The 16,213-nt window shown below is 39.8% G+C and overlaps 1 protein-coding gene across 3 annotated transcripts in view; it reads right to left on the reverse strand.

Annotated features, from left to right (window-relative positions):
* The window catches only part of Rabgap1l (RAB GTPase activating protein 1 like), a 548,268-nt gene that overhangs the window by 120,187 nt on the left and 411,868 nt on the right, over positions 1–16,213 (reverse strand). For 2 of the 3 annotated variants that reach the window (XM_021197282.2, XM_021197283.1), the window contains exon 19: positions 1,339–1,467. In XM_021197282.2, the coding sequence (XP_021052941.1) occupies positions 1,339–1,467 (129 nt within the window). Of the gene's footprint in view, positions 1–1,338; positions 1,468–12,901; positions 13,646–16,213 lie in introns of those variants that run through there. The other variant, XM_021197285.2, reaches the window with a different exon arrangement.

Genomic DNA, 16,213 nt, shown 5'->3' on the forward strand with positions numbered 1-16,213 from the left:
TTAGGTTCATACAATTATATCTTAAGTAATGAGCTCATTAAATTAATGGAAACACTTGTTTTATTTGCTTAGTTCAAAATCTAGAATGAGTTTGCCTCATCCTCTCAACAGCTAAATTTACATACAGTGAAAACGGCACAGTTTTTCCCACTTTCAATCTATTTCTCCTGAACTGTTGCTATCCTGGTTCAGCTCACCCATGGTTAACTTCTGGCTCTGTGTGCACTCTCTACTTCCTTTACCCATTCTTACCCATCATATAACTGATGTATGCCATCTTCTCAGAACCCAGAAAATACTATTCTTCCCTGACACTTCAAAGTAAGCCTAACTATAACAACTGACAACTCTTGGCTCCTCTGTGGGCCCTGTAACTTCCATTCTTATTCTGCACACTCTTCCCTAGCCCCACTGGCTGACATGTCATCCTTTACACTCATGGGGCCTGAGCTGGCCTCAGGACATCTGAGCAGGTTCTTCCCTGCCTGGAGCATTACTCCCTGGACCATCTTCATGAGTTGCCCTCTTTCTCATTTATGTCTGACCAAGATCTACATACACTAGTGAAAACATTACTACTCATCCACTTTCTTTCTCCTTTTTCTACATGTACTTATCACCTTCTAAGATAAATAATTTACTGTGTTAATTATTTATTGTCTGTTTTCTCCTATGATACTATAAGATCCATAATACATGTCTTTTGGCTTAATAAACAAATTTATGTCAATTCCGGAGGTATATGTACTGACATTAGGAAACTGGTTCTAAATCTTTTAGAGAAAATATGCTCAAATTATGATTTTCATTTGTCTGGATATAGCTTTCAATTTTAAGTTAATTTATAAGATTTGTTTAGTCAGACACATGACACAGACCAATATATCTACAGGGATCTGGTAGACGTGAGATGGCTCTGGACAGACCAAGACTAAAACTGCCTAAGTACTTAAAGAAAAGGGAAGAACTGTTTGGCATATTTTTCCTGCTCTGTCCTAAATAATCTTAAAACAGATGGCAAAAGCTAAATACCAAGTCTGCTGTCATGGATACCACTATTATAGCAGCCCATTCCAGAGCCCCACCTAAAAGATAACTGTTTGGCTCCCTTCTATTACAGTCTGAGCCCTGGACCTTTCACTGTGAGTCCTACTAAAGGTAGAACAACTGTCAACATCCTGGAATGACGAAGTCTAGGCGAGAAGAGTATGTATACAAAATCCCTAAAACACACTCAGACCAGCAACACAGACACCAGGAGGCACACATGCTTTGCTATGTTTACGGTATTCTACATGCAAGTTATACTGTCATCATATGTCAGTTTGTGGATCTTACTTTAATATTGCAAGCCTGCTCCATCAATCTTCTTGCATTCTCCTCTGCCCGGTATCTCTTTGGAAGCTGAACTCTGAAAAACTTCAAAGCACCTTCAAAATCAGCCTGAAGGAGGTCTTCCTTTGAGGTCTGTAAAACAATCGCCAAGACACAGCGTCACACTTCAGCCTGCCTGCATTACATGAGTAAATGTATTACGGAAGAAAGAATGTTGATTTTCATGAATATGCCATTACATACTTTTAGTCTTTCTACTATTCAGAACATATTGGCATGAGACATGCAGAAATAAATCCTAAAGCAATGTAAGAGACAATTATTAACAAATTAACATTGAATTTATATTATATGGAGGCTGTAATAATGGATCCTGGAAAAGTTTACCAAGCTAGAAGTTATAAGAGAAAAAAGAAAAAGAGAGAGAGAAAGAGAAAAAGAAAAGAAAATGAGTAAACTCCTGAATTAACCTGTGGCTTCACCATGATGAGGATTTTATTTACAGTGATCAAGCCCATCATTGTTACATAATAACACCTAATGGGAAGATGGCTTTTTACTAATGGCAACAGCAGCTTAAGTGAAGAAAACAAGGACTAGATCCAACAACTACAGAAAACTATGAAAAAGTAAACGAAGCAAACCACTTAACTACTGACTTCTTATTTAAAAAGTTTGCAAAATTCACTTTATTTTTTTAACTTTCTTTGGGGGGAGTTGACTTTTTGGATATTTTCTTTATTTACATTTCAAATGTTACCCCTTTCCTAGTCTCCCCACCGAAAAACCCCTCCCTCATCTTCACGCTGCTCACCAACCCACCCACTCCTGCTTCCTGGTCCTGGCATTCTCCTATACTGGGGCATAGAGCCTTCACAGGACCAAGGGCCTCTCCTCCCAATGACATCCAACTAGGCCATCCTCTGCTACAGATGCAGCTGGAGCCATGAGTCCCATCATGTGTACTCTTTGGTTGGTGGTTTAGTCCCTGGGAGCTCTGGGGTTGCTGGCTAGTTCATATTGTTGTTCCTCCTATGGGGCTGCAAAGCCCCTCAACTCCTTGGGTCCTTTCTCTAGCTCCTTCATTGGGGAGCCTGTGCTCAGTCCCATGGATAGCTGTGAGCATCCACTTCTGTATTTGTCAGGCACTTGCAGAGCCTCTCAGGAGACATCTATATCAGGCTCCTGTCAGCAAGCACTTGTTGGCATCTACAACAGTGTCTGGGTTTGATGACCGTATATGGTATGGATCCCCAGGGGGGCGGTCTCTGGATGGTCATCCCTTCAGTCTTTACTCCACACTTTGTCTTTGTAACTCCTTCCATGGGTGTTTTGTTCCCCCTTCTAAGAAGCATCAAAGTATCTACACTTTGGTCTTCCTTCTTCTTGAGTTTCATGTGGTTTGTAAATTGTATCTTGGGTATTCTGAGATTCTGGGCTAGTATCCACTTATCACTGAGTACATATCATGTGTGTTCTTTTGTGACTGGGTTACCTCACTCAGGATGATATCCTCCAGATCTATCCATTTGCCTAAGAATTTCATAAATTCATTGTTTTTAATAGCTGAGTAGTACTCCACTGTGTAAGTATACCACATTTTCTGTATCCATTCCTCTTTTGAGGGACATCTGGTTTCTTTCTAGCTTCTGGCTATTTTAAAAAAGGCTGCTATGAACATAGTGGAGCATGTGTCCTTATTACATGTTGGAGCATCTTCTGGGTATATGCCCAGGAGTGGTATTGCTGAGTCCTCAGGTAATACTATGTCCAATTTTCTGAGGAACTGCCAAACTGATTTCCAGAAAGGTTGTACTAGCTTGCAATCTCACCAGCAATGGAGGAGTGTTCCTCTTTCTTCACATCCTCACCAGCATCTGCTGTCACCTGAGTTTTTGATCTTAGCCATTCTGAGTGGTATGAGGTAGAATCTCAGGGTTGTTTTGATTTGCATTTCTCTGATGATTAAGGATGTTGAACATTTTTTTTAGGTGCTTCTCAGCCATTTGATATTCCTCAGTTGAGAATTCTTTGATTAGCTCTGTACCCCATTTTAAGGCATTTTTATTAGATATTTTCTTCATTTACATTTCAAATGCTATCCCCAAAGCCTCCTATACCCTCCCCCGACCCTGCTCTCCAACCCACCTACTCCCACTTCCTGGCCCTGGCATTCCCCTGTACTGGGGCATATGATCTTCGCAATTTGGTTCTCTAGAGTCTAACTTCTTGAGTTTTTTATATATATTGGATATTAGCCTTCTATTGGATGTAGGATTGGTAAAGATCTTTTCCCAATCTGTTGGTTGCCTTTTTGTCTTACTGACAGTGTCCTTTGCCTTACAGAAGCTTTGCAATTTTATGAGGTCCCATTTGTTGATTCTTGATCTTATAACACAATACATTGGTGTTCTGTTCAGGAATTTTCCCCCTGTGACTATATGTTCGAGGCTCTTCCCCACTTTCTCCTCTATAAGTTTCAGTGTCTCTGGTTTTATGTGGAGGTCCTTGATCCACTTGGACTTGAGCTTTGTACAAGGAGATAAGAATGGATCAATTCGCATTCTTCTACATGCTAACTGCCAGTTAAGCCAGCACCATTTGTTGAAAATCTTTCCATTGGATGGTTTTAGCTCCTTTGTCAAAGATCAAGTGAACATAGGTATGTGGGTTCACTTCTGGGACTTCAATTCTATTCCACTGATCAACCTGCCTGCCACTGTACCAATACCATGCAGTTTTTATCACAATTGCTCTGTAGTACAGCGGAATCAATAAGAATATCTGCACATAGGAAAAAGACCAAAGAAAGGAAACACAACAGAATGTTTGCTTAGATAAAAGGACTATAGGTGATTTTTTTTCTTTTGATTTTGCAGTATTTTCTGCAATATTCTAGTAAAAAAATTAAAAACAATAGTGACAAAAATCTGATATATACTAATGATTTATGTAAAAAGGTATATAGAAATAAGTAAAAAAGAAATTAAACATTTTCACTGGGAAAAAAAGGCACAGGCCTGAAATTTCAAAATTAAGGAGACTGAGGTAGATTGATCATCCTGAGTTTGAGGCAAGCTGTGGTAATTTAGTGAGTTCCAGTACATTACCTTAAAACACAAAAGCACACATTATGAAATGTTTTAAATGTCCCTTACTTGACATGTTTTCTCTCATACATGAATGTTAACTTATAAACTTTAGATAATGTGTTTTAACTAGAACACCCATAAAGCTTAGAAAACTAGTAAGGACCATGGTGGGGAGGAGTAGATCTTTCAAGAGGAGGGAGACAGAATACAGTAAAATAAAGATGTAAAAGAAATAATAGAACAAATTGGGAGGGTTGGGAGGGCAGTGTAGAGGAGGGACAGCTAACATTGATGGTCCTTTGAAAAGCCATATGCAAATTTACTACTACGGAAGCATCCTAAAATGAATATCTATACATATATAAAAAGTTTAAATGGAGTCACCCTAGAGTGAAGGGACAATACCCCAATCAGGGTATTAATATTGCCACACAGTACTGGGCAAAAACCCCAGTACCAGGAATGGGTTACCTCTTTTTGAGTTGTTGTCTACTGTGGTCCTATAGACTCACATACATTACAGAATATTTATTGTTCTTGGTTATCCTTCAGTACTTGAAAGTAAGATCCTATTGTTGAAGGAATCACATAATTGAGTCATAAAAGCTGGAGAAATAAACTGAGTTCTGATCTGGTGGCTTAGTTACCTGATTTTCTAAATCTGCTCGGGACCTAATTTCAAGCCTGGTCATTGAGTTCACATAAATGCAGAGAGGCTAGGATCAGTAATGAAGAATACTTCCTTCTCACACTTTGGACAATTAGTCAGGTTGAAATGGCAATGAACACAGAGGTGGTACTTGTAGGAGGCCACAGTTTCAAGGGAAGTGCTTTGCATGTTAACTTCACTGAAGCCCACCTCAGGTTGAGTCTCTGGACAGTAGAAGTTAAATCATCTGGTGGCTATCCACTTCAAAATGCTGTTGGCAGGCAGACAAGATGGCCCTATAGCTAAATACTTGCTGTATGTACTGGCTAGTGTTATGTCAACTTGCTATAAGCTAGAGTCCTTTTGGAAAAGGGAACTTCAATTGAGAAAAAAAAAAAACCCTCCATAAAATCTGGCTATAGAGCATTTTATCAATTAGTAATTGGTGAGGGGCCAGTCCATTGTGGGTGGTGCCTTCCCTGGGCTGGTGGTCCCAGGTTCTATAAAAAAAAAAAAAATAGGCTGAGCAAGACATGATGAAAAAGCCAGTAAGCAGCACCTCTCCAAGGCCTCTGCATTAACTACTGCCTCCAGGTTCCTTCTGGCCCTGTTTGGAGTTCCTATCCTGACTTCCTTTGGTGATGAACAGTGATATGGAAGTGTAAGCCAAATAAATAAACCTTTTACTCTCCAACTTGTTTATTGGTCATGGTGTTTCATTATAGCAATAGTTATCCTAGCTGGGGCACGATGTAAGCCTGACATCATGAGTTTAATCTTTAGCACCCATGTAAAGGTGGAATGAAAGAAACAACTTCACAAAATTGTTCTCTAATGCCCACCCATGCATTTGTATGTTCCCACCATACAGACAAAAAGACAGATAGTCAGACAGACAGATGGACGGATAGACAGACAGACAGAGGGAGGGATGGTGGTGTGGTAGTGGTGGTGCTGGTGGTAAGAACAATATTAGCATTGGCTTGTCTAACTCAGTTGAACTCAAGATTAAAAGAGCTATGACAATCAAATAACAAGGAGGCCCGAGATTGGAAATACAGAAATGGAACCTCAGTCTCTGGCAGGTACTCAGGATATACAGGGACTTAAATATGATTGTAAACATTGAAATAAATGCATACTAATTTCATCTCTGGCTAACTTGTGATGTTGCACACATTTTCTCATCTTGAAAAATGAAGTAAGATAAAGTATATAAATATTAAGTCCAAAACAAATATAAGGGATAATGATTTGGTAAGTTACCTTTACATTGCTTATATATTCTTAGATAATGACGTTTAGTGGTTACATACAGTGCCTACCCTCACTGACACTTGTAATTGAACTCGGAATGTAGTCTAGGGGCTGAGATGGTTGCTCCGTGGTCAGAGCACTGATAGTACAAGCATAGAGGCTTGAGTCTGACTCTTAGCACACCGACAGTGCTATGATCAGGGAGGGACAGGAGGGGTGCTAGGGCCTGCAGGCTAGCCAGCCCAGCTCCAGGCTCAGTGGGGGGGGGGAGGCAGAGAATGATAGAGGAGGCCCCCTGTATATTTTCTTCTAGTGTGTAAGCACATGCAGAGGTGAGCACACCTTTACATGTAAACACAACCCCTATTCATTACAAAAAAAAATAAAAAAATAAAACACTTTATAGTCTCCTAAGTTCTTTTTTTTTTTTTTTCTTGGTTTTTTGAGACAGGGTTTCTCTGTATAGCCCTGGCTGTCCTGGAACTCACTTTGTAGACCAGGCTGGCCTCGAACTCAGAAATCCGCCTGCCTCTGCCTCCCGAGTGCTGGGATTAAAGGCGTGCACCACCACGCCCGGCTTATAGCCTAAGTTCTAATATTTTTTCATGTGGATTTCAATAAAAATTATTTCACTGTGATGATAAAAGACATTCCATTAAGCAAAGGGCACTTAAAAACCTCCTTTGGGGCTTGGTAGATGGCTCAGTGGTTAAGAGCACTGACTGCTCTTCCAGAGGTCTTGAGTTCAATTCTCAACAACCACAGGGTGGCTCATAACCATCTATACTGGGATCTGATGTCCTTTTCTGGCATGTGAATGTACATATAGATACAGTACTCATTTACATTACAAAAATAATTAAACCTTAAAAAAAAAAACAACCCTCCTTCGGGGGCTAGAGAGATGGCTCAGTGGCTGAGTCTTCGTTGTCCTTGCAGAGAACCTGGGGTGGGGGTTTCTGTTCCTAGCACCAACATGGAAGCTGACAACCATCTGTAATACCAGTTCCAGAGGATACAATGACTTCTGCTAGCTAGCCTCTGCCAGCACTGCATGCACATGGCGCACAGACATGAGGACACCCATAGATATAAAGTAACAAAATTAAAAACAAAACAAAACAAAACAAAACCAAACCCTTGTTCCTTAGTGTTCTAAAGATAACCTGCGATCCTACTTTGATCAAAGGGGTTTGCTATCTGTTTGTTTGTTTGTTTGTTTGTTTCCTATCTTTAAAAGACTTCGGTAATCATTAAGTATCACCTCAAACACTTCTGCAACGCCTAAGTGTATTATAAGCGTGCAGGTAAGACTCCCCAGTTTCTGACAACTGGATCTAAGAGGTTTTTCCTCCACAGCTGAGGCATAGATCCTGCCTAATTCGTAAAGATGTAGATGCCTCACTAGGAATTTGACACAAAGTAGCTATTTGGTTCTGGGAACAGAATTGGCCCTCACCCACACTAACCATATGTTCTAACCCTGAGCTATGTGTCTTTAGTGGTTTTTTTTTTTTTTTTTAATGCTTTAGAAATGATAATTTATCTCTCTGTGTATATATCTATCTGAAAAATTTCACTGTGTTTGACTTTGGTTTTAGATTTGTATTACATAGTCACGGTTCCAAAATGCAAAAAACAAAATGGGGCAGTGTGGTAAACTTGCCCATGTGCGAATGCTTGTAGAGCCCACGGTGACAACAGGCCTCCAGCTGCCTCTCCACATCCTGTTTTCAGAGAAGGCCTTGCACTACATCAGACAGTTGTTGGCTAGCTTGGCTGGCCAGTGAACTCATGAGGTCCCCCCAGCTCTACTCCCTGGTGTTGGGGTCAGAGGCACACACCATCACATCTGGCTTTTAATGTAGGTGCTGAGGATTAGAACTGGCATTTTCCTCCCTGCACAGATGCAGCTCCTTAGCCTAAGGAAGACAGGATTTCAAAGTTTAACACAACGTCTCACAACTCAGAGACAAACTTACCTGGCCTTTTGATGGTTTGCTTGTCCTTTTCCTTATCCTCCTCACATTCCCTAAGTATATACTACATATAGGAAAGACTTTATGTATTCATATTTCGGGTAGCAATGATCATACCTTACTAAATACATGTTTCAGAAAAGCCAAGCACTGCACAATGAGAAGTGCTTCCTATGAAAAGAACACATGGCTTCAACCAGGATCACTAGCTCTAATCCACATGAATTAATAATTACCTAGCTATGAAGATGATAACAATGGTTAAAATTAAGCTTAGAGTCATATGAATATTAATCCCCTAACAATGAAGAGAGACTTAGCATATGACTTCATGATGATACAGAAAGGCTGACACCTCTGTAACCTAACCAAGTACCCCCAAAAAGATGTCCTGGCTTCTGACCACAGCTAGACTTGATTTACATTGGAAAGGCTATTATTTCTCAACTGAAAAGTTATTAACTTTTTGTTTATAAGCATAGCCAATAAAAGATGAACCATTTTTCATATCTTTATGGCAAATTCTTAAGAGTTTTTCTATTGTACCTTTGAATAATTGCAAGAGAACAGTAAATTATCAAAAGGCAAGTATTTCTCCAACACTGTTAAGTAACAGTGATCAGAGGTAACATCTACATGATAGCATCTAAATAATAAAGTGATTTACTAATATATGTCTCTTGCTTTATGACAACCTTTTCATAATGTGAACTATGTTATCCCTTACATCTTCAGAGGCGATATAACTCATTCCTTCATTTGGACAGAATTATATATGAAACCTGTTGGTATGATTAAAGACATTTATACAAATTTTACTTCCGTTTTTTTTCCAAGTAGGTAGTAAGAAATATCTGCAAGAAGTAGTTTTACTATAATATTCTTTGAAGTTGCTGCATTAATAGGAATAAAATAGTCAAGCACACAACAGACATCAGTGTAAGTATGGTCTATAGACTCATGTAAGCTCAAGTACAGCAGACTTAGGGTTAAGAGACAAAACTTACACAGTACCAATTAAGGAACTGATTATGAATTTATTTTAATATGAAGATGTTTGGTGATTTTTGAGGGACATAAAAAGTATACATATAACATCTTCTGTATTTGGGCTTTTAACTTTTTAAAAAGCAATAATCTCCCTCCAGTGAGTAATCTTTACAGATGTTAGCAATAGAGGTAAAATTAGGAGCTAATCCAGTCTCCAGTAGTTTTTTACCTTTGCTTTATTTCAGAAAAGCCCATAAACTAAAAACATAGTAGGGTATATTTTGATAGCATAAAATTTTTCATTACAATGAAATATTGCAATGGTTACTAAATGAGCAGCTAGAATATTTGCTTGAATGTGCACGCGTGTGCGCGCGTGCGCGCACGCACACACACACACACACACACACACACACACACACACCTAATCTTTAAACTTACTTTGGAAATATCCAGAGGATCAGTTTGAAAATATAAGTGACACTAAATTTAATATCTAATGACATGACAATAACTTCTCATGTCATATGATCGAAACAAACCCAGAGAGAAAAGAAGGCTTCTGACTGTGAAGAGAGTAAAAGTTTTTCTTCCCCCACAAAGCTCACTAGCAGTGCATAACCTCTGGCCATATGCTATGTACTTCTGCTGACACCACATCGAATGTGTTTTCCCACTGAAAAATGCAGTGTAAGAATAACACATTTTCTTTTTTTCTTTTTTAAAGAAGAAAATTTTGTGGAATATAGTTCTAACATCTGAGTTTTAGTTCTTGATGTTTCTATTGTAACTCCTAAATACTCTTGGATGAGAAATTTTTCCTCAAGCTCTCTACTGAGTAACAAATTCTGGATGAGTATTTGGGGCCGGGGAAGCTGCATGGTTCTTTTCTCATCTGCACTGTTTTTACACTAAATGGCCTTTTCTTCTTTCACTTATGATGTCCTATAGGATTTCTGTTTAGCCTCCCCTCAACTGTTGTAGGCCTAAGAACCTTTAAAAGAGGATAAAGATAACCTTTAGCTGATGTATAAGATGTTTACATCTATTTGAGTATGCTAATTCCAATAAAGAAACATGTTTGCTAAGTCATCACATGGAACTGATGCATCGTGGTAATATCTAAAACAAAGTATTTGTGTAAGTACTTGATCTCCTGGGGGATTGTTCTTTGCTGTCTGTACCTTTGAGAGGTAAATCACATAGATTCTAACTGCCTCTCAGCATCACACAAGCCTCAGCATTTAGTTCTCTCTGTGTCAATTAGGAACCATAAATAAAGCTCAAAGCACAAATCTACCGCTCCGGTTGGATAAAGCATCGTTTATTTGCTTGTCTCTGTTTCGGGTTTTGGTTTGGTTTTGTTTTACAGGAGACAATGTGCAGCACAGGCTGGCCTAGAACTCACTGTGTAGCACAAGCTGATCTGTGGCTTCAGCCTCCTGAGTGCCAGGGTCATAGGGAAGCACAGCTATACCTGGCTTTGACTTTTAGTTCTTTAAAATAATTTATAATGAAGAAATTTAGTGACATTTTAAAATAAAGTAAGTAATCTGTACATGTTTACATGCAGTCATGTTTAAAATATGACTAAAAAGGCAGTGTCATGTCTTAAACTTGGGTCTTGGCCTCCTGGTTGGAAATGGACAGATAGTGATACTGCATGAGGCAGGATGCCTCCTAGGCCCACCATCAATCCTAAATCATTAGCCAGTCCAATAACACTGAGTTGAGCAACTAAGCCCATCCCCCACCCTTCCAGCATACAAGCTAAACTTTGAGTGGTAACTCCTTGGATAGCAGATCCCAATTCACAGCTACCATGTTCATTAAAGGAGTCCCAAATATATGCTACATACAACCAAGGGTTCTATCAATAATCTTTCAAGGGCAACTGTGTACAACAATGCCAGAGACTTCCAAATGACCACAAATACAGCTCAGCATATGTTAGTTACATGCCAAACAGTTAGCACTATTGCCTAGGCTCTATAAGGTAGAGTCCAAAAACCATGAGGGAAACACTTACTTTAGATACATAAGTTGACATCCAGATTTGCGCATCTGCAACATAGGGATATATGTAACCTCCCTAAGATCTCAAGTTTGGGAGCCTAACTCCCTGAGGATTTTATTGTTAATTAAATGTTTTTAACTAGAAGTTCAAATTTATCTCTAGTACAGATATGACTGTGAGACATCTTTTAAGCTATCAATTCATGTTTTACTTCAAAATACTGAAAACTTGAAAGTAAAATAGGCTACACTAGGGACTGTGAAGTCATCAATAGAAACCCTTGAGCAGCCTTTAAGACTTGGAAATTTGCTACATCAAGACGCAGAGATGGAAGGAATTTATTTAAATGTATATTAGCAATGTCTAGTGCCAAAATTTCTGGACTTAAAAAATAAAACTCATTTCTAATATATGAGGATCTCTACATTTTCTCCCTTGTAAATGAAACTGTTAATCAAGAAAGCAATGGCATTAAAACATATGTACTCATATTTGTAAAAATTCTTCCCTACATGGAAAAGAAATTGTCATATTTCTCAAATAACCTCCCTATAATTTTATACTGCTCATCACATCTAACTTCATCTTGCAATGATCAACCGACTTTTTTCATGGTGGGAAATTTCTCATACACATGGCTACAGCATGTCTGTTATGATAAAACAGAAGAAATGGAGGAAGAGAAGTAAGGATTAAATCCAGTCAGATAAACACTGTACTGAAAAGATATGCATCTGAGAGAATCATATAAATCCAGAATAACATTAAAATCCCATTTTACAACACAGATAACACTGGTTTTGTTTTTTTGTTGTTGTTGTTGTTGTTTTTAAATTTCCAATTACCAAATGATGGTATAGGACTACTATAGACCAATTATATCACCCAACAGTTGCTAGGTACAGCTCTGGAACCACTGAAGAGAAACCCTGCCACAGCAATTATGGGTATTTAATTTTAACCCTTAGTAGGAAATGAAGAAGGCTGATTTTTCTCTTATTCAGAAAATCAAATAACAAACAGGCCAGACTTCTCAGACTCATAGAACAGACCCAGTAGCTGTATGCCGTTTTATAGACACATAGTTCAATCACCCAAGGAGAGAAACCTGCAATTTCTTACCCAAGGATTTTTAGATAATAAATCCCTACTTCCTAAATTTAATTGGCAATCCTGCGAGGAGGTTGGGAAGCCAGCCTCACATAGTCTAGATAGATGGCTATTTCTGTTGTAAAATTTAACCCTTTGGAGAAATAAATAATAGAACACCCACATCAAGTTTTGGGGTTTTCTGGTTCATTGTGAGCCTAGACAGCCTGAAAATGTCCCCCCACCCTTGCCACAGAGATAATGCCACTGATGTGACCCCCAGCTCTGAGAAAAGAGCCATAATTTCCTATAGTCAGTTAAGGAGTGGCATGGTCCAGGCTTCAAGGAAGCTACAGAGCAGTGGCACTCAGCCCTCCTCAGTAGAAAGGGTTGAAACGGAAGAAATCAGGAACCCACAAGCCTCCAGAGTGACATTCTCATAGAGGACTACACAGACTCTCTACAAATTAAGTTCAATGAAAAACAATCTCACCGCCAGAAGCCGTGGCACAAACAGCCGATGCCCCATCCCCAGAAGTTCCAGCACTCGACATGCATACTCATTCACCAGCTTGCTCCTCTCGTCGTGCATGTCCTGGGACTTTTTGACAGGAGGTGTGAGCTTAGCAGCTGGGGCTGGGCAGGGCACCCCTTCTTCCATGAGCAGTAAATAGGTATCCAGAATGAGAAAGCTGGATCTCTCATCCACAATCCTAAGAACTGCAGATAGAGGGGAGCCAGGCTACGTCTCCCCAGGAGGATGCACAAAATGGTCTATGATGGGAACTGTCAGCTAATGTCGCCACAAGAAAAACATTTTGTCTAAATTATCAACTATGCACAAGCCCTGGAGCAGACTAGAGAAGGAAATCAAAGGTTGCTGTAAATAAAAAATGGCAAAAGCAATTCAATCCTGGAAAAATAGCCAGGAGCAGAGCAGGAAGAGTTCAGATGCATGTGTCAAAATGGACAAGCTCAGAGAGCTCTAGCATGTGTGACTGAGAGAGGGAGAGGTGTGTGTGTGTGTGTGTGTGTGTGTGTGAGAGAGAGAGAGAGAGAGAGAGAGAGAGAGAGAGAGAGAGAGAGAGATTGAGAGAGGATATCTGTGTATCAGCAGGCGAGCAGGCGGCAGTAGCTGTAGCCAGGAAGCCAGGGCAGTTGTGAGGCTGCAAGGAGAAAAGGATGAGCTCATTGCAATCCGTGATTCCTGACAAGCAGCCCTGCCGCTGTTGCTGTCGCTGCCCCGTTACTGCTGCTGCCACCGCCACCGCCACCGCCACCGTGCTGCCTCTAGCTGTGAATCAGTAATGAAGGGGTAAGAAAGGAAGGGGAGCAAGCAGAGGGGGGAGGTAGGTGAATGAGCATGCAGAGCGAGTCTCAGGGGAGAATGTTGTAATAAGAAGCCAATGGCGAGCCATTGGACACATAGGCTTTCCCCTCCCAGTCCACCTTCAATCAGCGTTAGTCTGACAGTTTATGCTGTTGAATCCCAAACACACAGACAGATGAACTACCTTTTCCTAACATGTGATGCTACCAGTAAAATCAGACAGACAGACGGCTAAAAGGCTGACCCTATTCACTCTTGCTTTCTAGCAAGAACAGACAGAAATCTTATCTTATGCCCTGTGTTCAAACTGGGAAGCTACAGTCCTTGTCACATTACTGAAATCTCCAGACAAGATAGGTGTTAGGGTAAAATGACAGAATGTGAACAGAAGAGCATGCACCAGCATTCGGTGACACGCCCTCAGGCTGGATGGAGTGTTTATGAACAGACTGACTTACTAATTGCAGGGCATACAGGAGCAATACAATACAGTGGGAAGGCTGGCCACGTTTATATACATGTAATGCTGAAACACAAAAACCTACAGCATAATACTGAGGAATATTTAGTAACTGTTTAAGTTGAAATTCTCAAAACCAAGTAACTTTCATATGCCACAGACCTTTATAAACAGCAAGTTTTTGGGGGTGTTTTGTTTTGTTTTGTTTTTGTTTTTGTTTTTCGAGACAGGGTTTCTCTGTGTAGCCTTGGCTGTCCTGGGACTCACTCTGTAGACCAGGCTGGCCTCGAACTCAGAAATCTGCCTGCCTCTGCCTCCCAAGTGCTGGGATTACCACCACACCCGGCTTTTAAACAGCAATATTAAACACCAATTTAATTCTGATGTTCTATTAGACAAAACAAAATATAGTTTTGACCATCTCTAATCAAATAAATGCTTCCCCGATGAGGCTTCTAACACTAGGAATTAAGCATAGTTTAAAATTTCTAAATTTCCAAACTGGGCAGTGGTGGTCCACACCTATAATCCCAGTATTTAGGAGTCTGAGGATCTCTGAGTTCCAGGACAACCTGGTCTACAAAGTGAGTTCCAGGACAACCAGACCTACACAGGGAACAGAAACCCTGTCTTGAAAAACATACATACATACATACATACATACATACATACATACATACATACATACATACATCTCTAAGATAAAGTAATTAATCAATTGTAGCAGAATGGAGGCAAAAGCACAGTATCACCTTCAGGATAGTTGCCTAATGTTTTTTAAAAATGTGTCCTGTGTCCAAGTGTCCTGGCCCCTTGTTTTTGTAGTTGATCTCTTAAAACAGACACTAGTGTTTTAAGTTTTATCATGGTACAAGAAGTAAGGCTAACAGCAAGACTTTGCTGACAGGACCCTGATATAGCTGTTTCTTGTGAGGCTACACCAGTGCCTGGCAAATACAGAAGTGGATGCTCACAGTCATCCATTGGATGGAGCACAAGGTCCCCAATGAAGGAGCTAGAGAAAGTACCCAAGGAGTTAAAGGGGTCTGCAACCCTATAGGAGGAACAACAATATGAACTAACCAGTGCCCCCCAGAGCTGTGTCTCTTGTTGCACATGTAGCAGAGGATGGCCTAGTAGGCCTTCAATTGGAGGAGAGGCCCTTGGTCTTTCGAAGATTATATGCCCCAGTACAGGGGAATGCCAGGGCCAGAAAGCAGGAGTGGGTGGGTGAGGAGCAGGGTGGGGGGAGGGTATAGGGAACTTTCAGGATAGCATTTGAAATGTAAATGAAGAAAATATCTAATAAAAATTGTTTTTGGAAAAAAAAGTAAGGCTAAGAGGGCATCCCAAATGTCTTCCCCCCCCCCTCCCTCTCTCTCTTACACACACACATACACACACTTTCTTTCCCCTTGAGTCAGCATTTCCTACTCTAGCACAAAAGAGTTGCAAATCTGGATGTAATCAAATGGAAACTTGACTTTCTGACAAGTACCTGTAATCCAAATAACACAGAGAGATTAACTATGGCTCTAGTGGGCTATTATCCTTTTAACAAAACATTGATTTATTGTCAAATCTCAAGCAAAGAAGATAAAAATAAAAACAAAACAAAACATTAACATCCGACTGGGTATGGAGACACTCATCTACCATCCTAGCACTTGAAAAGTTCAAGGCTAGACTAGGCTACAAAACAACACCCTGACTCAAAAAAGAGGGGTGGCTGAGGATGTAATTCTATGGTAGAACACTTGCCTTTGTACATAACTATTTATGTATGTAGCAACAACTAATGAAAAAGGAAGCCATGAATTTGAAAAGAAGAAGGAGGGAGTCTAAGAGTGTTTGAAAGGAAAGGGAAGTAGGATATGATATACTGAAACTATACTCTCAAAATATAAATAATAAAAGTACAGATTAAAAAACAGAAAAACTTTTATTTCTTTTTTTTTCTTTTTTCTTTTATTTTCTTTATTTACATTTCAAATGCTATCCCGAAAGTTTCCTAT

The sequence above is a fragment of the Mus pahari genome, chromosome 5, assembly GCF_900095145.1.
Source record: "Mus pahari chromosome 5, PAHARI_EIJ_v1.1, whole genome shotgun sequence".
NCBI lineage: Eukaryota > Metazoa > Chordata > Mammalia > Rodentia > Muridae > Mus > Mus pahari.